We start from the raw sequence: 27,854 nt of genomic DNA, 5'->3' as shown, positions 1-27,854 counted from the left end.
GCGCTGGAGGCGGAGCTGGGCTCCTGCCGCGGGCAGCTGGAGCGGGCGCAGCGCCGGCTCCGCCGCACCGAGCGCCTCTACCGCGAGGCGCGGGACGGCGGCGAGGCGCTGAGGAGACAGGTCGGTCCCYGCTCCCGCCGCCCTCCGAGCCCCCGGCCGGCCGGCCGGGCCCCCTCCGCCGTCCCCTGCGTCCCCTCGCCGGGCGGGCCGCGCTCCTGCGCCGGCGGCTGCGCGAGTGCGGCTGGCGGGGACTGGCTTGTCCCGGTGCCTCCCGCTTGGCTCTAGCAGCCCGGCCGGCCGGGCCTGTGGCGCGGAGCGTGGTGCCGTTTTCAGAGCCAGGCGGTTGGTGTCTCGGGAAGAGTGCCGTTAGCAGAAGGAAAGTAGCTCGAGAAATGAGGAGAAGTAAAGCAAGCGGGGAAGCCCCATGCCCCAGGGATGCTTGTGGCGAAATAGGGAAGTCTTCTGATTCTTTTTTGGTCTTGTCAAAACTGCTGCCACATGCTTTGAATGTCGCAGTTTGCCACTGTGTAACAGTGGTTACTGCATGAAGTTCAGCTGTGCAAGTTGGCTGCTTTAAAGATGACTTGGGTTAGGCTTTCTCCCAAGCATTTGTCTTTAAAGTCATTGCCTTTACTTTTTTAAGTAGAAGTTATGTTTGTTATTATGTTAAGCATTTGTGTGGAAAACTGTCTCCTGCAAAACAGAGATCAACTGGAATAGCTATGGTGCAACTATCTTGTCTGAATTGTGGAAAATAAAACAGAATAGTATTTTTCACTGATACAAACCACTAGAACTTTCTTTTGTGTTTGTAATGTGCTCTTTTTCTCTCAGGTTGAAGAGCTCACTAAGGAAGCCCATAATGGGAAGAAGAAGGAAAAAGATACATCTAGCGTGGAAGTACAGACAGATGACTATGCTGCATGGTCACAAACAGGTAGAGAGTGGTAATTGTTTGAATAGGTGTCTAGAACAGTAACATTAACTGGTGTATCTTTTGGTTTTGTTCTTTAATATAAAATACATTTCAATTCAGTATCCTTAGCTGCATCAAACTCGGTAACCTTATACAGTCTTTCGAACTATTTCCTGTTCACCCAAGCTGTATGTTCTAGAGCTTCTGTCATATCAAGTACTCACTGTTACGTGAGTGGCTGTTGTATTTGTTCCACCAATAGTGTAGGCTTAGGTCTTTTCTTTGAAGCCTCTGCTCTTTCTCTGTTTATGCTTATGTGATATCCCTGCACAGTCTGGAAAAGTGTTTTCAGACTAACTTTTGCAGATGAAATTTGTGCATTTTACTGACTGGCTTTGATTTGGCCAGTGTTGAACTGAAACTTAGGCTTCTGAAAGAAATTTGAGAAGTGTGTGGAAAACATGATAAACCAGCATGGACCATAACAGAATTGGGCCATAATAATCYGATAGCATTCTTTGATGCATGGTCTCTTTGACCATAAATTAAAACTTTCATAGTTTTAATTTGTTTGCTCTTCCAATTCATTCTTTTGTTTATTTTGCTTGTTCTGTGTAACTCAAAGGCCATAATTTTCCAGGATTGTGACACTTTCATGTGACAATTCCCTGCAACAGTTTCTTTACTTGTTTGTGTAGTGTCCTAGTGCACTGGAATTCTGTTCTGTAAGTATTAGTTTTTAAGTTCTTCAGCGGGGGGGAGGAAAAAAGGAGTTACATGTATGTGTGTTTTACCAATTCTTGAAGTCCGTTTAAAGCAAGACTTCATTTGTTCAGTGAGAGTAAAATAAATACAAATTGGTGACACTACCTAGTAATTGATTTTTTGGTTAGACAGCTTACACCTATACGTTTTGAGATAAAGTTTTAGGATCTTTAAATTGCCTTGTGTGAAATACTRCTTTGCTAGTTTATTTAACTTCAACTTTTTTTTCCTGCAGATTACTACTACTATGAAAATTATTACAACACTGACGCTCAAGATTGTGTATCTGAACTATCAGGACAGCACAGTCATGGGACTGAAGGCACTGAGCATAATTTGACAGAAGAATCACAGGCAGCTGGTAATATTCCTTTAGAGGTGGATAGCACTGAAGTTGCTGAATGTGGAAAGGAGGAAAACTTCATCCAGAATTCACAGGTCATAGAACTATTTGGGGTTTTACAAATTTTAAATCACTACTTTATTAATATTTCTCACTTAATATATGTATTTTTGGTTTTGATATCATTATGTGGAAACGATTTTTTTGTGATTGTTTCATGCTAATATTTGCAGACAAGCATATTCCTTTGTGCTTTACAAATCGGTTTTCTTTATAACGTGTTCTGATGGTAAAATCAGTTCTAGAGTTGTAAATGTGTGCAAATAATGAAAATATACTTAAGAACATTTTTGTCAATATCAAATACTGTCATTGGCCTTTTATTTAAAGGTAGAAAAGAGTAATTGTATGAGGATGTGTGGTGTAAGAGGGCTGTGATTAGCATCTGTCCATGCTAAAGACTGCAGAGCTTGGATAGGCTGTGACACTCTTCACTCCCCCCAAAAAAACAAACCAACAAAAAAACCCACCAAAAMCCAAAAACCTCAAACCCTTATTTATTTTCATTCCTTCAGTCTCTCCATCTTTGACTATGTTATTTTAGCAGCAGTGAGGTTAAAACAATGACATTCATATGTGTGGAATAAAATTTGATTCCTTTCTGTTAAGCATACTTTTAAAGTATGAATAAATGTTAATGGGCATTACGTAGATATTTTAATACATTAATAGTTACGTTCAATCCATTAATTTTCCATCGGAAGCCACAGTTGCATGTGAGGTTGCATAAATAACTTGCCTCTAATTCAGGTTTCTATACTCAGATTTATAACCTATTCGTTAGTCTTTTAAGCTGTTGGTAAAAAACAGTTTTCATATAGTACATGGATGAATTTTTATATGGCTTAGAATGACACAGAATCACAGATAGCATTAAAACTTAGTTATGTATAAGCATTCTCCATGTTCTTAAGAAAACGTAGATTATACTACTATATTAGAAGCAGTGAAAGCATGGTGTGCTTTTAACAGTTTATGCTTAATATGGCCGTACTGAATCTTACTTTCTTATGGTTTTGTTTGTTTGCTTCCATTCATATAAAAGAGCAAGGTACAAGGAGAAGGTTTTCTGCTATTCAGCTTTCTCCTTAGTTCATCTTACTTGGCTTTTTTTGCAGTTTATCTTATAGCAACTAAAATAGAACTGAAGCTGGAAAATTATTTTAGAAATGTAATGAAATAAACTGTGTTTAGTTTTGACATGAACTACTTTTGAAAATGAAAGGCATAGGATGACATCTTGGTCCCACTGAAATCAGTGGGAGTTTTTCAGCAAATGACAGCTAGAGTTAACCTTCCTTCTAATATTTCCCTGAAACAATCTAAAACCATAGCGCACTAATTTATTCTCTTTAAAATAGAACATTCTAAAAACTTGTTGGTTTAAACCTTTTGATATGTCCTTTGTGGAAGAAAATTTAATTTCTTACTTTTTGGTCTTAGGAAACAGATGGTACTTCAGTGCCAGAGGGCTCATTGGCGGAGAGCTTGAGAGCTGCTGCAGAAGCTGCTGTTTCACAAACTGGATTTATTTACGATGAAAACACAGGATTGTATTACGACCATAGCACTGGATTCTACTATAATTCGGTAAATATCTTGGTCAAAATCTGTAGCAGTTTTCCTCTATTGCAAAAGTCAAAGTAATAAAAATTGATATGAAAAGAGAAGTAAGATCCAAGCTGATTTTATATTTCGAAGAGTATCTTAATGAAATAATGAAAGCTTGTTAATTAGAGTTGGTAAATTATTTAGGTTGAATTAAAAACATCAGGCTAAGAAATAAATGTAAGCTTTCATAGTTTTTTTTTTTTTTGTGATGTCTTCTAGATTTTTAAATTAGCGTTCTTGTAAAAGATTTTGAATTTTATGCGGTATATTATTTAAAATAAAGTTTCTATATAATGTTCTCAAAATAAAGAGCTTGAGCTAAAAAGATACGACTAATTTTGAACAAGACAAATTGCTGAGCCTGTGTCAATGACTTCTCCACAGTGAAAAAAATATTGAGAGAAAATACAAGAAATGACTGACAAGTGCTATTACAACCTAGTTGCTTGTTATAGGAAAGAAAATATGTGTATAAAAATAAAGATGTCAGATAGTGGATCCATATTCTGTAATGATTAATTGCTGTTTTATGAAAAATGTATTGCTGAAATTTGTTTTCTTTTTGTCCTATGAACACTATATGTAAGTGTATATATCAGTATAGAGATATATGTGTATGTTTATACAGATAATTAGAGATATATGTGTATATACATGCACTGTCATAAAGCCTAGTGGAACTACTCTGCTGAAAAACAAAACTTGTATGTTTGCTATACTACGTACAGCTCAAAACAATTATATCTAGTGCTTCCAAAAGAAGTCAGGTAGACTAAAAGTTGAGAACAACTTCACATGGACTTTGAAGCATTACTACTTCGTCTTTATTCCCACTACATGGTGTTTCAAAGGGAAATGCTCAGTCTATTCTGAATAGCCACAAGTTTGGGGGTTTAAAGCTGATGTCAGTTGACCTCATTTGCACAGGAGCCATCTGCGGCTATAAGTGTGCCTCGTTAGTTGACTTAAGAAAATAGGAGGAATTATTTTACTTGGAAGGATATTTTTGTACTTTTATTTTTTTTTGTTACTTTAAGTCCTGAAAATGATATCAAAGTGATTATATTATTTGTGGCTGTAGTTAGGTATGTAAATGTGTGTGTGACTGGAGATAAATATTTCAACTTACTTTATTCTTTTAACTGTATTGTAAGTTTTCTTGTTCAGTGCTTGTTCTGAATTACAGGAAATATTCTCAATTTTTTCCTTGATTATTTTTTCAATCCTCAATTATTTTTTAAAACTTAGTATGTGTGGTTAACTGGGTGCTTCATTAAACAATTCACTTATTTAGCATTGTATTCATCAAATAATGATAGTATTGTGCTTTGATTTTCTTCTAAAGGAAAATCAACTGTATTATGATCCAGCAACTGGAATTTATTACTATTGTGATGTGGAAAGTGGCCGATACCAGTTTCATTCACGAGTGGATCTGCAGTCTTATCAGGCTTCTGGTACTCAGCATGTCAAGGATAAAAAAGGCAAAAAGAAGAGAAAAGATCCAGAGCGGATTGCCTCAAATGAGTATAAGGTAACTGTAGAACTGAAAGATATGAAATGCACAACCTATTTTTTCCTGATGCAAATTAAGCTTTATTGGGGTTCTTGTGGCTTTGGATTTTTTTTTTTTTTTTTTTAGTGGATATATGGTTATGTTCTGAAGGATTCAAATGTCTTTGAACTATATATGACAGACTACTGAAAGATAGTTAAGATCAGATCCTAACACAAAAGCGTTAAAATAATGTTCTTAATTATTCAATGGGAAAGTTATTTTAGGTTTGGATTCTGTTACTTTTTCAGTATAATTTTATTAAAATATTCCCATATAGAACTTTAGCTATTAGTTTCATTATCATTCATTCCAGTGTAAGCACATTGGGGTGAATTATGCTAGCATCTGGACTTAAGTTTTAAATATAACTGGTTTTGTGCCAGCAACTCAGTGTTACCTTAATGTTGTGATTTTTTTTTTGTTTGTTGAATAGAAAAAATAAGTTTTTTTTTTTTTTTTAACAACTTCTTTGTGACTCTGTATTCCGAAGCTCATTCCATTGATGTTTTACTGTATCTTTCCATCTTTGGGATTGATGAAATGTGTATGAAATTTTAATTCCTTTCTATTTATATTTTAAGACATTTTGTTGTCCATAATGTGAGTTTACAGTACATTTTAACAAAAAATGCCCATTGTAGTTAACTTGTATTTTAAGTTACAAAAAATATAGTACCTTCCTGTTTGTTGTCTTCTAATTGCTAAGAAAGTATACCATATATTAAATAATCAGTGAGCAATATTTTTCAAGTCACTTACTCCTAAGCACTGACATTTCTATTGTTGCACACCTATTAAGATTCAAGAAGTATTTTCTTGATGAACGTTATCAATGTTGAATCAAATACATCTGGTGCTCTTCTGCAAATCTATTTTATTGCTCAAGAGTTAATTGAATGTGTTGGCTTCTTTAGTTTGCAGGGCTCCTTAGCTTGCATTTCTAAAGCTACTTGGTTAACTATCGCATAATTTCACTGTGTAGGCCTTAGCCAAGCTAACTGGTTGAAATCTGAAATAATTATGTTGGTGTAAAAGTATTCTTACCCAATAGTTGCACATCATCAGTGCAGAGTTCCAAAAAATTCATTTAGAGAGTTAAGCCTCCTGAAAGATTTTTTAAAAATGGAAACTTTATATAAAGAACTGGTGAAGGAAAGTTATGTGGATAGAGATAATTGTTCGTTAAATCCATAGTGAATCAGTTCGTAGCTGATACGGGAATTTCTACTCTGAGATCACTTGAAGTGGTCCATTCCTTTTTGAAAGCTTGAGGTGGATACTCGGCAGCAACTGAGTACAACAATCCTTGCAAGGGAACTAATGAGGCTGAAGCTGGGGGTTTTACCAGTGTTTGCATTCTGTACCTAGTGTAATACTTGCTGTGTGCAAGTATTAATTTTTTCTGCCACTCTAAAAAAAGGCATTGCAAGTACAGAATTTAATTCATTTTCTGTTGGGCTACAAAATGGAAAAGTTGTATGAACAAGCCTTTGTCTTATGGTACAAATAGTAAGCCATTTAAATTTAGTTCTGTGATGAACTGTTACATATTGACCTAAATCTAAAAGCATATTTAGAGAAGCTCTGTTGCGTTGCTTTGACCTAGCAATTAACACTGGGTACTTTCTGGAATCCTGTCACCTTCTACTTATAGTGACTGATGGTACTGCAAATAGCTACCCTTCTTGAGCTCATTTTATATTAATAAAACATTCTTATGCAAGTGGTTTTGTTAGCAAATTAGGTCTTTCATGTGAAGTTTGCACTATCACAAGGTAGGAGGTAAACATCCACTTCTTGCAATGTGTTTTATTGATAGTGAATTGAGTATTTTGCTTTATTTGTGAATTAATTCGTTTGACCAGCAAGATCACAGGAAAAACAATCAAAATAAGTCTTATGGCACAGACTTGTGCATCTGTAAACAGTAAATGAATGATGGTGTCTTAGTAAGAGACAAGGCCGCCTTCAGTTTTGGGGGAAGAAAAAAGAAAAATAATTACTCTCCAATTTAAAACTTGAAAAGGATAGAAAGCCTTTTTGTCAGTGCACTTTTCAGTAGATGTAGTGTTAGATTCAGAAAGAAACAAAGCTTTTTGTTTGCATCATGCAATTGGGTGAAAGCACATTATTTTCAGAGTTGTTATCATTAAGAAATGCATTTGTTTACAAACAAGTTACAATAGAGTAAAAGCTAAGATAGTACCTTGATGTGAGGGATTTTTCAGTTATAAAACTGAAAAATAGTTTAACTACACAATGCAATTTATAGATGTATGGTATTTCTTGGCAATATTGTTGTCCAGTTCTGTCTGATATTGTTAAAGGTGTTGGTTAGTTCATACTAGTTATTTTATCACTTAAATGTATTCAGAGATAAAAATGAAAGTTCTTTCTTCATAGTATTTTATGGTCAAAATATTATATATTGAAACATACCTATGCCCAGCTGTTTTCTCTTTTCCTTTTGGTCCCTCTTCCATGTTTGACAAAAAAAATACTATAAAGTTAATATGTAAGCTATCCTTGAATATTCATTTTTTTCATTAAAGTTCCTATAGTTATTTTGAAAGTTAAATATTTCATTATTGTTTTTCCCAGTGGGTTACTTATTTTGAAACCAATTTTAACCTGAAAAGTGACTCCAAACAGTAGTTAATTTCTTGACCAAAGTAAATTTACTCCTACCCCCCTTTACTAGCTGTAAAAAAAGAAGTAAAATCAAAAATGGTGTTGGATTTTTTTTTTCTGTGTATTGCCAACAGAAGTGAATAAAGCAGTACTAGAATCTAATTCTGSGAATATGTCATAACCCTCCTGAACTTTATTATTCCTGGATGAAAACTGGCAGGTTTGTAAGAGTATGTATCCTAAGCAGAGAAAGACTTGGATATAGAACTTCAAGTACGTGAACACTTGTTAAATAGGTTTTCTTTCAACTAAGGGATTACAATATTACAAGTAAACAAGTATTAATACATGTTCGGAGTTATTCAAGAGTTGTCAAATACAGAAAATAAGGAAATTTAGCAGCTGAGTTTTTTTTTTAACAGAAAATACATAAACATACACGATGCTGGTATCTGTCCAGTTTCTGCCAAAAATCTGTATATTGAAACCAAAGTTAATCACTATTTTTGATCTAAAAAAGATAATTGTGGACCAGTCTCTGTTAATCTTCTGTTTCTGGTCAGCTGTTCTTTTGTTGTTGTTTGTTTGTTTTTAATTTARTTTGCAGCCATCGTGAAGAATTTCATGTGCTTAGCTATTCTACGTATACGATTTCCTTTAATAGCATGTTGACATACTTAATGCTGCAGAAATAGCAAATATTTTCCCCAGGAATAAGTCAGGCAATATGAATCTGAGAATCGAAAAAGAAAAATGAATTCTGTTGCAGTAGTATTATATTTTTAACAGGTTGAATTGCCAAACAAGAAAGAACTAGTGAGCTTCTGACAGAGTGAATGTACTTTTAACTGTAAAAAAAGAATGGAGGCGAAATCACATTTAGTATCTCCTAAAGAATTTTCCTGACTTATAAGAAAGCTTTCCTTAAAGATGGAGTATTCTCGATCACCCATATTTTGTATTACAAATAGTTTTATTTTGAATTACGAAACTAAGTGTGCTGCTCACATGCTTGCTTAAATAAAGAATCAGTTTGTATTTGACAGGATGTAAAATTAGATAGCCTACATTCAACTCACTTAAGGGAGATCAACTGGATGCTTTAGAATTTTTAGTTTCGTTCCAATTTCTTTTTGTAGTGATAGTTCAAAATTTTTTGAAGAGAATTATAACAACTATCTGCTGCTAGAGGAAAAACCTTTAAAATGTTAACCTGGAAAAGGTAAGGGAAAAAAGCGATGGAAAGGGACTTTTTAAAAAGTGTTTACACAACATGGCGTAAATAATAGCATGATCTATGGGCTAATAACTAGATTCAGGGTTTTCATGCAAGTTAAAGAAAAGTCTGAGTGCAAGGGTGATGATTATTTAGCTCTAATTGCATGATTGGGACTTTCAGAAATAAATAGTGAAACTGATAAATGTAACTATTAGAAATATATAACAAATTTGTTATGTCGAAGCCTACTGGCTGCATCAGTGACTTTATTATAAGTGATCTTTACAAGTCGGTGTGAACARTTTATTTTTAAAATATTGTCTAATAAATTTTATTCTAATGTGCTACTGGAAATTCACTTCTGCTGTCATCTTTTTCATTGTAGATGCATCCTAGGTACTTCTCTAAGAGACACTAGGCTTTTGTAGTACTATTCCCCATGGAACTCTTGAAGCAGTGATTTTTTTAATTATTATTTTTTAATCATGTGTAGTTCACTTTTTGCTGATATTCATCCCATCTTTAGGTACGTCAGTTGACAGAAACCATGGCTAATCTGAAGATTTCTTCTTTTGGATTGGCAGCTTCTGGTGAAGGTAGAGTTGAGACACCAAACACATTAGTCTGTGGATGTTTACCTTTAACCTTGATATATTTATTAAAAAAAAAAGAAGTACCTGGTAGTTCATGTTTAGATACTTACCTACATAGAAGAATTACTAAACATTTTGCTGGTTTTTGGTTGAAATCAGTTCATCTGAGAAGTAGTTTCAGATATATTTGAAATACTGTATGAGTAAAACATCTGAAGAAAACTTTGATGGCACTCTGTAATATTTGGGAAAAGATACTTAGCTCACTGTAGTAATATCAAGTGTCTTGGCTAATCACTTCACATTTTCTTTAGATGAGGCAAATTTGTGCTTGCTGTATTTCAGTACTGCCTACCAGTTGATTAAAATTACTTTATGATATGGGAAGAGGAGTTTTACTCTGTTATAGCTCTTAATCAGTTTTTTTTTTGCATTGCAAATTCAAGTATTGTGTAGGCTGGAAGACAGTAACTGGAGTGCTTGTAAAATAGTGCTATTAAACAAGTGAAGGACACATTTGAAACTCTTAGAATTTATTTTTTTTTTAGTAAAATACTTAGTTTCAGATTAATATTTCAAATTGAGAAACTTAGTGTAAGAAGATCTAACATTTGGCCCTTTCAATGAGAATATTTAAGTACCTGTGTTATATTCAGTTAAATCATCTGCTAAACTTCCAGCAAAACCAAGAAGCAACAGACTTGATATCTCTGAATATATAAAGTTGCTTATATAGAGATTTTGTGTAAATTCATTTGAGCTAGATAACAATATAGTTGAATCAATGCATTTGCTGGAGCTGAGCCAATTACTTTAATAATTTTAAAGTTCTAATATGTAGACATGCTGAAGAGTTGCATGAAAATACGTGTAGATCAGGCATAATACAGAAAAATATGAAAGTGTTCTGAAGGAGAAAATATTTGGTTTTGCTCTGTCACAGAAAAACAAGATAACAAAAATTCAAAGTAGTTTAAGCATTTTTTTTAAACACTTCAGTTATTATGATTATTCATGTGTATATATTGTAAGTAGGCCAGTCTGCACTTCAGGAAGTCTGAGTACTTCGTGACCTGTTCTTTATAAAGCAAAACCGTAAATTCCTGTCATATGACAATGATTTGTAATTCTTAAGATTCCCACTCTATGGGATACATAAAAATGACACGCTGGTCATGAACCTTTTCACAGAATCRTTAAATAATTGAGGTTGGAAGGAACCTCTGAACCATCTCGGCCAGCCCCCTTGCTCATAGCAGAGTTGACTAGAGCAAGCTAGTCAGGGCATTGTCCAGTCTGGTTTTGAGCATCTCCGAGGATGGAGACTCCACAGCCTCTCTGGGCATCCTCTTGTAAAGTTCAACCATCCTCACAGTAAAGAAGTGTTTTCTTAAGTTCAAGTGGAATTTCCTGTGTTTCAGTTTGTGCTCATTGCCTCTCATCCTGTCACTGTGCACTGCTGAGAAGAACCTGGTCCCATCCTCTTTACACCCTCCCCTCGGATATTTAAACATACTTGTAAGACACTGTATATACTTATACTTTATGTAAGACCCTAAATACCACCCCACAAGAGCCTTCTCTTCTCCAAGCTAAACAATCTTGGCGCTCTCAACCTCTCCTTCTCATATGAGAAATGATCCAGCCTCTTAATCATTGTTATGGCCCTCCGCTGGACTCAGGCCAGTAAGTCCGTGTGTTTCTGGAATAACTGGATGTCATGCTCCAGATACGTCTCACTAGTACTGAGTAGAAGGAAAGAGTATCTCCCTCAACCTGCTGGCAACACTCTCCTAAATATGACCCAGGATGCTGTTGGCCACCTTTCCAGGAGTTGGGGGGGATGTTGCTGGCCTGTGTTCAACTTGTCAGCTAGGACCCCATGGCTTTTTATGCCAAACTATGCTGCAGCCATGTGGCCCGCAGCCTGTTATGGTGAATGGGGTGATTGCTCCCGATATTTCACTTGCATCTTTGGCTGTGTCTTTACCAGGAATGTAGGACTATTAACGCCATCCTGCAATGAAGAAATAGTTTATTGTGGAATAATAATTCATCTCACCTCTCAACTTTACTCATGCTTTGTTAGTGAAAAGCTGGAGGTTGTGTGGTGATACTCAATAGAAACAAAGTAATTCAAAGCTGAATGAAGCRGAGGCAGTCTCTGCCCAATGTAAGGCTGTTAGGGTGGCCTATCTGTTTAGATATGTTAGGCAAAACAGCACACAAAGAAAAGTATGTATCTAGTATTATGGTGTAAGAACATGTTTGTAAACGAGCATGTACTTGCATAGTTTTCATGATGTGTCATGAGCTTGGGAAGAAGAGTTAAATATCCTCACACAGGGGTCTATTGCTCTTTTTTCTTAGATCATTCAGTGTTATATTTACTGCATGCTTTGTTTACTGCTGCTTCCTTTTTCTAAACAGCGGCAGTACAGAGAGAAGTTATTAGCTGCTGTTTTCTTAGTTAGACTCATATGCATGCTACATAAATTCTGCACTAGTACTACAAGCTGTATATAATGAAAAGGGCTTCCTCAGCACAAGTAAAGATACCCTCAAATGCTTTGAGAATACATTTAGCATCCCCAAGCTTAATACTTGGAGAGCATCAAGGTATGTATTTTTAATAAAGGTCTGTGAAAGTATAAAAGGCGCAAAATCCATATTCTTTGGGAAAATAACATTAAAAATCCTCAATCTTGTACAAGGATTTCTGAACATATTTGTTGTATCTAGAACACTTCAGGAGCATACCTAAAAGTACCCAAAACAACTTTGTTTTTGAGATCCTGGACTTGCAAAGGAGTCTCTTGTTGTAAACCCTTACCAGAAACAAGCTTCCATTCTTGATTTCCATGGAACAAAGCATATTGATGCTTTGTGGCATCAAGGCTAAGCTGATGGCTTTGAGGAATCTGCATCCTGCTGATTCTAATGTTTAAACACGAGCTGTATTGTGCAGCTGTTCAGCTAATTAATTCATTATGTGTGTTTCACTTAATTTCAGTGGACAATACTGTCCTAAGCTTGTTCTAGTTGATCTCAGTAGGAGAAATAGTGTAATAATTCTGATACTGTTCATACTGGTATAAATACAACTGTCTAGGCTTACTCTTATAACTTCAGTAAATTTTTCRTGCTCTAATTAAATGGGCAAATAGTTGTTACATCTCATGCTGACTTGCTTTTTTTATACTTACATACTGAGTCATTTGGACTTATTTGCTTAAGGTGTATAAGGATACAGTTTCTTCAGAAGATAGGGAATGTGAAGATTACYTTTATATCGACATTTAAATAACAGGAATATTTAGCTTATTTGCTTTCTTAAGAGTTGTATTATCTTAAAATCCAGAAACTGTGAGAACAGGTTTAATGGTCGTATTGGCAGAATAATATATAGTCTTTGATCCATTTACAAGAACACTTTAAAATTGCTGCTTTCATCCCAGAACAAAGAGTATTGCCTATCTTTTAATAGCCAGGCTTTGTAACAATTGACCCAATTTTATTTTGTAACTTAAAATACCCAAAGTGTGTCATGCCCCCCCCCCCCCCCCCCAAAAAAAAAATCATATCACCTGCTCCACTGTGGAAAAAGAGCTGAGTGGCTGGAGTGTTACACTTGGATGTCAGTGCGTCAGTCACTTGCAGCTTTGCCACAATCATGTGATTTGAGCAGACCACTTGGATCCTCTGGCTCCAGACTGGATTAATAACATTTCTGTAGCTTGCAGTATTACAGAGGGAAATATATCCAGGATTGTAGGGCACCTCGGTATGACTACCAAATAACAGTTATAGACAAAGAGAAGTACACTGGAAAAGATCACTGGTAAAAGCTATAATCCGGTTTGTCAGAAAGGCTTCTAGTGGGATATTATTTATCTGACAGAAATGACCTGTGCAGTCTTCCTTTTGGCCAGGTTACTACATCACTTAAACCTCGACAGTAGCCTTATGTATCTATCTATTAGTAGTTACAATACTTCTAGTATTCATAGAGGAGAGCTACTGATCATAGAGGAACCCTATACCTGAGTGACACAGTTTGATAGTTTTTCAGTTAAAGCTGCATGAGGCCTTTCAATATTTGCTGATTACTGAAGAGAATCTACTGTCCTATTCAAAATGTTTCAAAAGCACACTGTAAGGTGCCATCCAGTATTCTGACTACTAACTGAGAGGAATTTGTATTTGTCTTAAAGCTGTGCCACTGATGAGCTTTTACAGTTTTGGTCAAATTCACCTTTTATATTGGTAAAACAAGAATGATTTAAGATTTTCTGCAGAATTGATATTTGCATTAATTCATGTATCTTAAATTGTCAGATGTTCTACACTTAATTGAAAAAAGTCAGGGATACCTTCTGATTTATCTGCTGATTATTATTTATCTACAATTCAGGACAATTGAATGTGTTCATTCTGAATTCAAGATGGAAAATAAAATCTGAGGATTTTTATTTAACTTTTAAAGTCATTTCTTTTTTTTCTTTTTTTAAGAAGATTGTCAGGGTTGGTAAACTGAGAACTACATTCTCAAAGTCTGTCAAAATTTAAGTCTTTATCAAATTTTTCAGTTCAAGGAATGGTGTGTTGTGTGTTTTTTTTTCTCCCCCCCCCCATCCCCCTACCCTCATTCCTGCTCATGCAATCAAGTAGTGATGGAAGAACCTACAATAAACCAATCTGTAGTGTTACAGTGGACAAAATATCTCAATGAATGTCTTTGCCAAAGTTGCAGTTTTGAAGAGAGGAAGAGTAGGTCGTTAGACAAGCATTGGTGGGCATTCTCAGTGTTTTGGCTCATTGTGGAAAAAATGAGCAGACAGAAGCAGGAGGAAGATATGATAAAGATCAACTGGAGATGTTTAAAATTAGTTGCAAGAATTAAGTAAGAGAGGGACAAAAGTGGAAGTCATAAAAGCAAAACTGGAAAATATTCAAAATAGTGTTTTGCAAATTTGAAAGCAAGGACAAGGATCTTGAAGTTTTGTGTGAGAAAATAGGAATAAATAAAGGTTAGAAGAGGAGTACAGTTGCACTTTCCCAAATACAAGGTCTTAGTGATATCTAATAGGATGTGGAAAACATTTCTACCGAAATGTGTCCATTGTCTGCATGCACTAAACCTTTTTGAATTTTGAAGTCATTTCCTAACTGTTCCTAGTGAAAATAATTGCTAGTGAAAATTTTAATTTCAGGCTAGTAATAGAGTTTAGAATAACTCAATCTGTAAAGAAYGTAGCATTCCTCAAGCTTCACTTCTGTAAATCTTCTCCAGGATTTGGACACAGAAGAGCAAAAATCTGCTAACAATTTGAATTGCTTTTCCRCTACTGAGCAAGTAAGTTCTGCTGAAGAAGAAGAATCTCCAAATGTGAGAAAGAAGACTAAAATGGACATAAACATACGAAACAGTTTAACAGCCAAAGAAGCAGTTTCTACAGACAATATAAATTCACATTCAAGGAAAAGTACACCAGATACTGCAGCATACACAGATGACAGTAAAACCATAGATACAGAAAGTGAGCCAGAAGAAGGTGAAATTATGGATTCTGAGTGCGAAGCGTRTAGCAGTGAGGAGGAAGTAACAAGTGAAGAAACTGCTGATTCAGAAACCTCAGAAAATGAAGGTGAATTATTGTGTTTTTTATGTACAATATTAATGTATTTTTTCAGGAACTCATTAACAAGAAAATAATTTGGATATTTAACAGTAAAATAAGTGTCCGGCTTGAGATATTTTGCATTAAGCAATGAGGTGTATATATTACTAATGTTTACTCTCATTCTCTCCCCTTTTGCTGTAGTCAGAACTAAGCGGTAATATTTTTTTCAAAGCTGTTACATGTGTAATGTGCAACACATACTTACATAGAAGCTAGGTGATAGAATAGGGTTTGTTCAGATCAGTATCAGGAAAAGTGGAAGTGTATTGCTAAAATAGAGATTTAGTACAGTCCTCATGGTAATTCTGTGGATTAACTCTTCAATTAATATATGTAGTATTTCTAGTGCTTTTGATAAACATCATGTAGAATTCAATGTAAAAGTGAAATTCACTGTGGTGAAAAAGTGAATACTCTGTACTACCCCAAATCTTATTTTCTATGTATTTCAGTAGTATTGTGTAAGAAGTGAGTATAGAAAGGAAAACATATGCTTTTCTTGGATCAAAGAAAGTGTTATCTTAGGTCTTCAAGATCTCCTCAAGAACTGAATAGTCTCACAAAAAGATTAACCAGTGGAAAAGGGCTGTTGCATATGCAAAGGATAATCCAGGTCACAGAATGAAATACAACCTATGGAAGTTTTTACTGCAGTCTTTTTCCTGGTCACAGTTAACAGTTGCAGTTTCTTTCTCTTCCTTTTATTGCTTCACTCACTTGTCTACTCAGATTGAGTGATTAATACCATTCAAAGTGTGCTTGCTATACTCAGACTTTTAGATTAATTTTCTTCCTTCGCTATTTTTCTAATTATCAACTCTGCAACAATGCCAGAGTAATAGAAACTGGAGACAGTTTCTCTCCTCCTAATACTTTGTGAGCTGGTGTCTTCCCAACTTACCCCGTCTGTTCATATGTCAGCTTATTGGAGGCTGTTTCTACAAATATACATCCAGGAACAAAATTCATATAGCTGTTAAAATGTAATTAATGTATACTGAGGCAAAGAGCAAGTGCATTTGTAATCTCATCTGTTATCCTTATCTCTGTTGGTGCTCGGTGCTAATAAAACTTAGTAAAAATGCAACATATGCCATAGAAATGAGGTATAAAGGTTTATATGCATTGGAATTATGATTTGATGAACAAAAAGGTGTTCTCAGCACTCAGAGTAAAATTGTGTTGAACCAGGCAGTATCTCTAATCAGTTATAACTAATGGGCCATAAATGTATAGTGTATTAGTTAATTCTGTGAATTTATTTATATTTCATTGCTGTAAATATACATGTTTGTACATGTAAATCAAAACTAGGAAAACCTTTCTGAGTGATAATTTAGTATGGAAGCAGAAGACCTTTAAACAGTAGTTACATCAAAGTTTTCTCTCAGATGTGCTTAATTTCCTTTTTTGAAAGATTTTTATGAGATTATTTTGACAAATTGTGATTTAAGTTTTATGGCCAAATGTGTACCAGTTGTTTGAAACTTACGGACTATAGGAGTAAAATTACGATTTGTTGGTAGCAATGATTTTTATTTTTGTTTGTTACTCTAGATGAAGAAAAGATTTGGCCTCCTTGTATCAGAGTAATTGTAATAAGATCACCAGTACTGCAAATTGGATCACTTTATATTATCACAGCTGTGAAACCTGCTACAATTGGAAGGTAAAATTGAGTGGAATTTGTTGTATATATATCTCAAGTTATCCCTGGCTTTGAAAGCTGTATAAGCTATTCAGTGTTATTCATCCCTACTGTTCATGTTTGTTCTGTACTGCAGCACCTTTGGGGTACTGTGATTAACGCACACTAAGGTTTAAGTCAAGTCACATAAGATCATGTCTGCTATCCTAACAGCACATGCATATGCAGTTAACCTAGCTCAGCAAGCCATGGAAATTAGTTAGGTAACGAGAAATTGATCATTTATCTAAGGCTTAATGGCAGTGTAGTTTCAAGTCAGTTTTTGAAAACCGTTGTTTCTTAGATGATGAATAATTTCTAGGCCACAGAGTGAATTTTTCAGAAATGTAAGAATACATTTCAGAAATTTGGGATCTCAAGGAAGTGTAGTAGGTATCTTTGGAATTTGAATGTGTGATGAGTCCAGCTTTGCAATAGGGTCAATTCATCACCCTGAAAAAGTAAGTTTAGTCTTGTGGTAAATTCTGCTGAATTTAGTAGTGCATTTAGTAATGGAGGCTTTCTCAGTGTTTACTGAAAGCGTCACCTTTTTTCAACTGTTTTTGTTTGGTGCTGGTAGATGTCTTTTGATTTGCTCTTACAACTGGAGCTTCCTAGGACCATTTTTTGGAAGTTTAAAAAAGGACAATGCTTGCAATTTGCATATAGATCTTTTAATAACTGCACTATTTATTTATTAACTAATATAAGAAACGGACACTAATTCCTTCCTCTTCCCTCCCACTRCAGTAGTTTTGACAGATAAATATATACAGATTAGTCTTCCATTGCTTGTGTTACCTGCCTAATGCTACTAAGAATTGAATTCTATCCTCAAAGACTGATGTCAAGATGCACTGAAAAGCATGAATGATGCAGAGTCCACAGGCTGTTATTTACAAGACTTGTAGGAGATTAAAAGTTCAGGTAGAAATACCAGATTTCTGGATAAACTTCTAAAGGTACAGCTTTATCATGTGTACATTCCCAGCTGTTTAGTTTGTAGATGGATGAGGGCATGTGAAGCAACTCTGTACATCATATGTTGCAATACAATACCTTTACATCTGTAAAGCTCTTTGATAGCTCAAAGGGAAACATCTTTTGTAAGCCTTTATAAGAAATATTCCTACTGTGTCATGATTTATGTGTTGACTTGCCTTTCTAGAGAAAAAGATGTTGGACATACACTTCAGATTCCTGAAGTTGGAGTCAGTAAGGTAACTCTTGTTTTTATCTGATAGAACGGGGATGAATATATGGATGAAGCTTTAAATTTTATCAAATCTTATGTTAATTGTTTTAAGAGAAGTTCTAGAGTGAGATGTGATTCCATTTATTTCTGTGAAGGTAGAAAAGCATGCAGTGTTTTGCTGAATGGGAACTTGATGCAAACAGCAGTGTGACTTCAGTGTCACACTTGCTTTAAGATTAAACTTATTGAATTCAAAACCTAGGAAAGCTAGACTTTTTTTTCTAGCTATTTTTTCTCCACTATAGCAAAAAGAATTTTTKTTTGTCTACTTAAAAACTATCATTGTTTTTAGACTCTTGTCTTTTAGTGGGAGCCTTAATGGGCTACAGAAATTAATATTTTGTTTTGCTTATTGGCCATTTTTATAGGTAATGTTTTTGTCAGTTTACAGGTAATATGTGTGTGTTATAAGAAGTGGTTTGGCATGGAGTGCTGTCTTCTCCACTCTATCTGTGCTTAGTGCAAAAACATTTTAATTACATTGTTAGTCTTAATGTCAGAAAGGCAATAAAAGGAACACCAGCTGATAAACAGAACTGTTGTGTCCTAGGTGTTAAGGTACACATCTTGGTACATTTGCTTCAGCTATGAAGGCTCATGTAACATGTGAAGCTGTAGAATTAGATCAGGTTTAAAAAAAGTGCAGTTCTTCATGTATCTTTTGAATGTATGCCACAAGGACAAGAAAAAGTTAGAACGCTGCTAAAATTCTTTATTTCTTTCTCTTGCAATTCTTAAAGTAAAATACAGGTATCATACTGAAAGGGTGTACATTTTTAGTATTGAATCCCTTTTAATAAAATTAACTAATATTCACAATAGTTATGCTATTAATAAAATATTTTAGCTCRTGTTGTTGTAGCCCATTCATTTACATGTCAAGTGGCTGAGGTCATAAAGCATGGCATAATGTGGCTATGGACAAACAGTACCAGAACCGCTCTGTTCAAAGGTTCCCGAAATACCTTCTGAAATACTACTTTAAAATAGTGTGAAAACTGTGAAATATTTWCTTAATGACAACATTTCATTAAATTCTTTTATTTCAGTTCCATGCAGAAGTATATTTTGACCACGATTTGCAAAATTATGTTCTTGTGGATCAAGGGAGTCAGAATGGAACGGTTGTTAACGGAAATCAGATTCTCCAGGTGAGTACTTGTAAGGTGTTATACTGCTTATGTATGTTGAAGAGAAGTACAGTCATGGTCTTTCTAAATATCATACATCACTAACAACAGGTTTCTGTCATATATTAATTGTTTCTTCAGTTCCKTCTGGTTTTAGAAGACCAATTGTAACACTTTGCTTTTTACATTATAAATTAGGAAAAATCCATTCCAATTACAGTAGCTAGATTGAAATGTCTAATTGAAGATTTTGCCTGGATTCATTAGGCCAAACTGAATCACTGAAGTATTAGCAGTATTCATGTATTACAGTTCTTGCCCTTTGTTAATAACCAATCAACAAGGCTGCCAAAACTTTCTTTTGCTGTAGCCCAAAACAAAATGTGATCCCTACATCTTGGAGCATGGAGATGAAGTGAAGATTGGTGATACGGTACTTTCTTTTCATATACATCCTGGCAGTGATACTTGTGATGGTTGTGAGCCAGGCCAAGTCAGAGCACATCTTCGCCTGGATACGAAAAAGGAATCRTCTGGTTAGTCATGTTATCACTGGATATATTTTGACAATATTTCTTTACTTTATTGACATAATAATTACTTCAGATGGTTTTAATCTTGCAATTTTCTTGTCAACTGGGAATAGAACTGCAATGTATGATAATGCATTTTCTTTTGGTATCTGTGTATGTGTATTAATGTTAGAACAAAATTTCTGTCCATCTTAATGTTTAAAAATATTGTTACATTATTGTTTAATTCAGTCTTGTGTTCTTCCTTTTAGTCTGCCCAGCACTTAGCAAAGAAGAGAGAGAGTTAGTCAGAAGAAAAGCATTAAAACAAATACGGGTAAAATATGGTTTACAGGTGAGTTTACAGTGAATGTTGATTACATGTTTGATTTCTGTTTTAAGCCATGGGCTTCAGTGAATTAGCAAATTTTTCTAAAAGCTTGCGCTTGGTGGTTTAATGCACACTTGTCTCTTGTATACTATCTAAACTGGTCAATATTTATAAACATCTAAAGAGAGAGATGGTGATAACAGGACATGGAAGATAGATTAAAATTGTAGGAAAAGATCATCTGTTTCAATGTATATAAGATTCTCATCCTTTTGCAGTTAATATTTAGATATTGTATTTTTCTTTCTGCAATTAAAATGCACTGCAATTTAGTGCAAACTTTATTTGGAAAGAGAAAAAATGATGGAAAAAAGAGGGGTTTTCTTTTTGTCATAAAAGAATGTCGACATCAATGTACAGGCAATATAGTGTATAAGTATGTGAATTACTTGTGTTTTAGACATGATTTTAACTAGAGTTGCATCTAGCAATTCTAATGATTTTTTTTCACGAAGAAAAATCATTTTTCTCATTCTTCAGCTACTGAAATCACACTGATACAAAATGCATGCAAGTGCATTAGTTCTGTCACTTATGCCAAAGAAATAGGTGCTGAGACACAGGCTATATGTTAAAGAAAGTCTTGTCAATATGATTTTGTGCTTAATATGAGGAGATTGATTCTTCATGCAAAAAAAAGATTCAAGATAATCCATTAATATATCGTCTCTATGAAATTGATGAATTTGGAAATACTGCATTAATATGTGATGATGGCTCTAACAAACTACTGAATGAGAACACTGTAGTACTATGTTACAAGATTTAGAGTAAATAAAATAGGATGAAGCTGCTTCACTTATGGGGGAAGAAGGAATCAAGTTACCACAAAAAGGACCTTAAAGCCAGCCATCTTTGCCCTGAAGGAATATTTTCTGTTTATAAAGAACACAGAGTATGAAGACAACAAAGCAGTGAAGAATCCAAAATACAAAGACAGAGCAGGAAAACGCAGAGAGACTATTGGAAGTGAAGGAACTTTCCAGAGAGATGATAGTCCAGCTTCTGTCCATACGTGAGTTTGTAAAACATCTTGTATCCTTCAATGGTAAATCTTTTTAAATGGTGCACAGTAAGTATTAATGGATAGTTTGTTACACTGTGAATTACATGAGTGTAATGAGTTAGTAAAGCTGGAAGATAGTATCTGAAATGTAAAGCAAGAATAACAGCTTACTAACTCCTCACCTTCCATATAGAACTTCTAACATGACATTAGGGGTGCTTMAGTTGACTTTTTTTATTAACTCAAAATTCAGGCAACTTATTGGATGCCCTCTGACATCTGCAACAATTTCTGTTTCTRTTTTTCTCTCCAATGCCAGTAACACTATACATGCAAACTCTTCACCTGAATAGTTTTTCATTTTCAATATCCAGCCTATCACAAGGCTTGAATTTACACACTTCTTACTGGAAACTTACTTCAGTCTTCCATTTAATTATTGCTTTGCATCCATACTTTTTAAAGGAACATMGACTTGCAGATCTAACTAATTTGTCAGTTAGTAAAAGGAAGTTTGGGGCAATGAAATATGAAGATTAGGATGATTTGGTGGTGAGGTATTTACTGCCTTTTCACTAATGCAGTTGATTCCCACCCACCCCCATTGTATTCTGTAATTCCTAAAGTAACTAGGTAGTTTGGTGGTGGGGGGAGGTGTTAAGCAATCAGGAAAAGCCTTGGAATAGTAGACCGAAGTACTAAAGATATGCCTGGGAGAACTTGCAACAACACTATGGTCTTCTGGATAGTTTTTGATGAAAGTAGGAACAGTGGTGTAGTAGTTGGTTCCTGATTTCTAGCATAGTGGATAAATGTGCATTTCTGCCCTTTAATATTTGAAAACAGTATATGCTTTGTATTTAACTCTTGCTTATCAGTTAACTTAAACTTTCTTTAAAGTGAAATCAGCAATGACAACAAAGGACATAAAATGTTGGAGAAGATGGGATGGAAGAAAGGGGAAGGCCTGGGCAAGGATGGTGGCGGTATGAAGGATCCGGTAGGTCTACTGTTTTTTGCTTARAACACAAAAAATGAAGTGCACTCGCAATGAATAATACCCAGTTGTAAGCCATGATTCACTTAAAACACTTCAAAGTCATTGGTAGTAAGGAATAATCTCAGTAGGATTTTCTCAATTCATTCTTAATTTCAATCAAATTTTGTGAACATTTCCAATGATTCCATCAATCCAGTGGAAAATGACAGTTTGTTGCAAAACCAAGCAAGGGAAGACAGATGGCTTCTAGCTATGTGAATAATCTCATGTTTGAATACAAAGTCTGGAGGAAGACTGGAATTGTGATATGAATTCATTTTAAGATGGGCTATAGTAAAACACTTCCAGAGAGGGATGTAGTACAGAAGTCAAACTATCTGACAAGCAATGAGAAAGAAAAGCTGACTATCATGGAATCATAGAATCAGTAAGGTTGGAAGGGACCTCTGGAGATCATCTAGTCCAAACCCCCTGCTCAGCAGGGTCACCTAGAGCATGTTAGACAGGGTTGCATCCAGGTGGGCCTTGAAGATCTCCAGAGAAGGAGACTCCACAGCCTCTCTAGGCAACCTGTTCCAGTGCTCCGTCACTGTCACAGGGAAGAAATTCCCCCTCACAATCAGGCGGAACTTCCTGTGCTTCAGTTTCTGCCCATTGCCTCTTGTCCTGTCACATGGGACAACGGAGAAGAGTTTCTCCATCCCCCTGACACCCTCCCTTTGGATACTTATACACATTGATAAGATGCCCCCTCAGTCTTCTCTTCCCCAGGCTGAAGAGGCCCAGCTCTCGCAGCCTTTCCTCCTAGGGCAGATGCTCCAGCCCTCGGATCATCTTTGTAGCCCTACGCTGGACTCTCTCCAGTGGCTCCATGTCTCTCTTGTACTGGGGAGCCCAGAACTGGATGCAGTACTTGAGGCCTCACCAGGGCTGAGTAGTGGGGCAGGAGCACCCGCCTTGACCTGCTGGCAACACTCTTCCTAATGCACCCCAGGAGACCGTTGGCCTTCCTGGCCACAAGGGGACATTGCTGGCTCATAGTCAACCTGTTGTCCACCAGCACTCCTAGGTCCTTCTCTGCAGTGCTGCTCTCCAGAAGGTYGACCTCCAGCTTGTACTAGTGCCTAGGGCTATTTCTCCCTAGGTGCAGGACTCTGCACTTGCCCTTGTGGAACCTCATGAGGTTCCTCTCCTCCCAGCTCTCCAGCCTGTCCAGGTCTCTCTGAATGGCAGCACAGCCCTCAGGTGTATCAGCCACCCATCCCAGCTTGGTATCATCAGCAAATTTGCTGAGGAGGCACTCTGTCCCCTCGTCGAGGCCTCCAATGTCTAGGCTGTTATGACAGTCATCTTGGCCCCTTTTTTGTCATAGGATGTGTTTATTTTGGCAGTAGTGCTGCTCAGAGCCATGCCATGCTTTGTGTTGCCAACCCATGCCCCCTGCACGGCTTTACTTGCTATTTGCTGCACTCAATCAATGAGGAGCACTTCACAGGTTAGTAAGTGGTAGGTGACATCATTCAATACTTCAGATTGCTATTTTAAAGATGGTAAGTGATTCAACAGGTTGTTTTAATAGTACTTTAGAAGTCAAGTCTATGATCTGGGTTTATTACTGTTAGAACCTTAAACAAAAGTGTTTGGGAAGGGGGGGGGTAGTATTACAAAACATGATTTAAAGTATTTAAAATACCTAACTTATAGTTACAGTGATTTTTAATTTGACAGATCCACCTTCAGTTACATAAGATGCATGCAGGTTTGGGTACAAGTAGACCAGCCTCAATCGAAGATGTTCAGATCATCCAGAGCAAGAATAAAAAGAACTGGGATAAAGCAAGAGAAAGGTTTGCTGAAAACTTCCAAGAGGCTAAAACACAAAAGGATATACCTAAGGTCATGCCTTGGGTTAGAGGGACTGCAGAATAAAAGTGACTAGTCCCACAGCAGGGTAATTCCTGTGTGTAAATAGTTGGGAGAGAATTTATTTTTATTCTTTTTTTTTTCCTTTTGCTAAAGCAGAAGTTTGGTGATATGTAACATACCGTTGTGAAAAACCTCTTCAAGATTAACTCTATGTTCATTGGTTTTCTGTAGTCTTCACGCTTTTATAAAATCACATTTTTAATAAGAAATGAATGAAATTTAGAAGGATATTCAAATGTGAGTACTTGAGAGTGATTCTATCATGACCAGGAATTTTCTTCAATTGTGTTTTTTAACACAATACTTCATGGAAAGTCAAACAAAACATCTGTTACATTTAAACTTAAAACTTGGAGCAGCGGTTTAAAAGCAATCTGAAGCGAAAAAAATAACCCTCATACAAAGCTGACATAAAGAACAGCGCAAAAGCTTCATATTGCCTTTTCCTGTGTGTGGAATGCTCAACAAGAGCACACCAGTAATAGTCCAATGCCTCAGCCTGCCTTCAGAGAAAACAAATTTGGTATTTTTAATGATCCATCACTAGTGTTTATAGTAATAAATACTGTACTCCATGAAGTAAATTACCAACATTGAAGAAAAATGTTCAGGGGACAGCTTGTAGCAGAATTTCTTCTGTGAAGAACCTGCTTGAGACTTGTTCAGTAAATCTGTATCATACCTTTAAGAGAGGAGGTATGTTTATAGAACTGCTGTCTGTGTGCATTATTTATTAATTTCTTGTTCTGATGCGTCCATTGCTGGCAATGGAGTTTATGCCACAAAAAAAGAACCAACCAACCAGATTTTCAGTGGGAAAGGATTGCCAAACTGAAGCTAAAAGCTTGGTATTTATTGAATGTGCCTAAACAGAATAAATTATTGTCAACTTAAGCAGTGTGCTTCTTGATACTATCTTGTGCATATGCTGGATATGAGTGTTCTTGTAAAATAAGAAAACTTAATCCAGTTTTAGTCAAGTTAAAATTCTGATACTTGTCAAAGTAAACTAAGTGGTAGTCTTACCATCCTACTGTATCATGCAGGCAATGGTCAACCAGTTTTTAGTAAAACTGGGACAGGTYGCTAGGTGTTTATCTTGATATCTTCAAACTCATATATTGTTAAGAGAAATATTCAAGCTATGCTATTTAAATCACGATAGCACACTTTAACAATGTGAGGTACATGTTACTTCAGCAGGGTATGGCTGGGAGTGGTCTGAATACTGCAGCAGTATTGATTAGTTTCATTAAAATCAATTTGCCATTTGCCTTTGTAAACAGTTATCATTTCACCATTATAGCTGTTGTTATGARCTGCTGGCTTACTTTGCCATTTCCTTTATACCGACAACTTCAGATTCTTCAAAGGCTTTCCAGCTGAGTAAGTATATTTTTTATGAAGTTCTTCAGTATGTTTAGTTTCCTAGGTATATAAAAAGGCTCTTCTACTAGGAAAAAAGGGCAAGTTAAAGGAATGGTTTTACTTAGAAATTCTTAGAAAGTGTGTTCATTAATGTTCAGTAGACCTCCTGATACTAAATCAAACTATAAATTTTATTCTGAGATGACAAGAAGACATCCTGTATATACAGCAGTAACTTTAGTTTCTCTTCTCCCCCAGTTATTAGTTACAGTTCTTTCAAAAAAAAAAAAAAAAAAAGTGTGTGCGTGCGTGCGCGTGTCAATCACTGGTTTACTAGTGCCAAACAAAGAAGAACCTTTAAATGATTAATTGAATTTAACATAACTTTCATAAAGTTTTTGAAGACAACATTCCCTGTTTTGAGAAGCCTGGTCTTTAGAAGCTCATGCAGTCAAGCACTGAGAACCTGTTTTCAGTACTAAAACTTCATCTTTCTGGAGATTCCATATAAAGGGCTGAAGCTTAGACTTGGTTTTGTGTTCACACCACAGATCGCAGTATGTCTTGACGCAGCCTGTGAAAGTGAAAAAGCAGTGCTATTAATATGCACCGTTTTTACCAAAACAACTAGAAATAAGGTCTGACTAATCAGTTCTTATCAAGCAGTTGTGTCCCTTTATTGAGTAGGAGGCCTTTTTTTTTTTGAGCTAAATGGGGCTTTTGGCTCCCTACCTTAGTGACCCCTTCAGAGTTAAGCTGCAAGTGTTATGTGCAAACGCAGTACTGTTTTCCCTCAAGTCAGGAGGGGAACATAAGCCGCCATTGCACTGCTATAATTTTGGAGGCTATAACCAGTAAGATACAGCATAAAGTGTAACTGTCTTACCTTCTCAGTCCTCCAACTATCGTTATCTTTTCAGATTCACACTGCTTAATATTCATCACTTACAGACAAAATTGCTCATCTATACATCTAAAGTAAACAGTTTTAGCAGTTTACTCAGTACATATAATGGTGCTAGTGAATACATATAAGATCTTAACAGGTGAGAATAACATGACATCAGTTTATATAAACAATTTTCTGTGAATAGTGGATTTTGCAAAGCCTATTTGAAATTAAAAATAAATAAATAAATAAGAGCAGGTACATTAATACCTTCAGTGCTGAGTGCCCAAGCAGGCACGTAAAACCAACCAGCTCCTTTGTCCTTCTCTGAAAGTCTCCGGACTAAACACCCACTATTTCACCAAAGACTCTGAAATATTGTGGAGATTAAAAAATATTTCTTAAAAATATACCACAGTTGAAACTGGAGTTCTGTTGCAGCAAGAAGAAACTCCTGCTGCTGTAACTGGCTGTATGAAGTGTACCCAACAGAGGCATTCAGCCAGCAGGTAACAAAACCACGGCAGCAGGAAGAGACTCAAAAATAGCATCCTCTTATGAACACATTACATTTAAGATCACATTTGCATATGAGCAATTTTTCTGATTTATGTGGATTTTTCTATTAGTTTTACGTATCTTTATGTGACAAAGAATGTATGTTTCTTTCTCATCCAATTAAAATGGTGATTTCTTTGGAGGGCAGAGGGACATGGTTAGCAGAGCAAACCTGTTGTCTTCAGAGTCTGGAAAGCCGCTACACAGACACCCAAACACAGTCCTGGTTTATAGCAGTATCCTAAGGAACTGGGAGTTACTGTCTCATGCACAGTGACTGTTCATGTTGCATCAATTTATAATGCTGCGTTGCCTTCACCCTCTCGGCCCATTTTTATATATAAACATATATATAACATAAAATATACACACATATATATATATACACACACAGTTTCATTTCTTTCACATTGCACCTTACTTTAMTCTGATAGTACCTCTGTTCATAAACATACCTGTGTATTTGCCTACGTGGAACAGCTGGCGTTAAGKCTGATGCAGTGTAGCCGGTGCTGTCGGCACTGCCGTAGGCCCTGCCCTGTCCCCGCCGCTGCTCCTCACGCGCGCAGGTTACGGCAGGAAAAAAAGATCAGGCAATAGCAAATAGGAGCAGCGCAACACGGGCACGGCTAAGCGGTGCCTGAGGGCAAGTGCACGGGCGGCCGTGCCGGCAGCGAGAGCTGCGCGTCCGCCCGGCCGCGCTGGGCCTCCCTGAGGGCTCCGCTCCGCCCGCCGCGGAGCAGAGGGGCGGC

General features: G+C 36.2%; 1 protein-coding gene and 1 non-coding gene across 2 annotated transcripts in view; one reads left to right on the top strand and one right to left on the bottom strand.

Annotated features, from left to right (window-relative positions):
- The window catches only part of AGGF1 (angiogenic factor with G-patch and FHA domains 1), a 31,992-nt gene extending 5,929 nt beyond the window's left edge, over positions 1-26,063 (top strand). The window contains exons 5-18 of the mRNA XM_085322049.1: positions 2-120; positions 835-937; positions 1,917-2,119; positions 3,528-3,674; positions 5,041-5,229; positions 14,990-15,344; positions 16,938-17,049; positions 18,236-18,287; positions 19,372-19,473; positions 19,823-19,988; positions 20,237-20,319; positions 21,243-21,370; positions 22,262-22,361; positions 24,090-26,063. Coding sequence (XP_085178175.1) covers positions 2-120; positions 835-937; positions 1,917-2,119; positions 3,528-3,674; positions 5,041-5,229; positions 14,990-15,344; positions 16,938-17,049; positions 18,236-18,287; positions 19,372-19,473; positions 19,823-19,988; positions 20,237-20,319; positions 21,243-21,370; positions 22,262-22,361; positions 24,090-24,290 — 2,060 coding nt within the window. The 3' untranslated portion in view covers positions 24,291-26,063. The remainder of the gene's footprint in view (position 1; positions 121-834; positions 938-1,916; positions 2,120-3,527; positions 3,675-5,040; positions 5,230-14,989; positions 15,345-16,937; positions 17,050-18,235; positions 18,288-19,371; positions 19,474-19,822; positions 19,989-20,236; positions 20,320-21,242; positions 21,371-22,261; positions 22,362-24,089) is intronic.
- Positions 26,064-26,417: 354 nt separating this feature from the next.
- On the bottom strand, positions 26,418-26,556 carry LOC146585939 (small nucleolar RNA SNORA47). The gene has a single exon (XR_014897887.1). It is a non-coding gene; the product is annotated as a small nucleolar RNA SNORA47 (small nucleolar RNA).
- Between the last annotated feature and the right edge of the window lie 1,298 nt (positions 26,557-27,854).

Source organism: Rhea americana, unplaced genomic scaffold (genome assembly GCF_003343005.1).
Source record: "Rhea americana isolate MKP2758 unplaced genomic scaffold, rheAme1 scaffold_74, whole genome shotgun sequence".
Classification (NCBI taxonomy): Eukaryota; Metazoa; Chordata; class Aves; order Rheiformes; family Rheidae; genus Rhea; species Rhea americana.
Note: the sequence above shows the minus strand (reverse complement) of the source record. Positions and strands in the feature narration are given on the sequence as shown.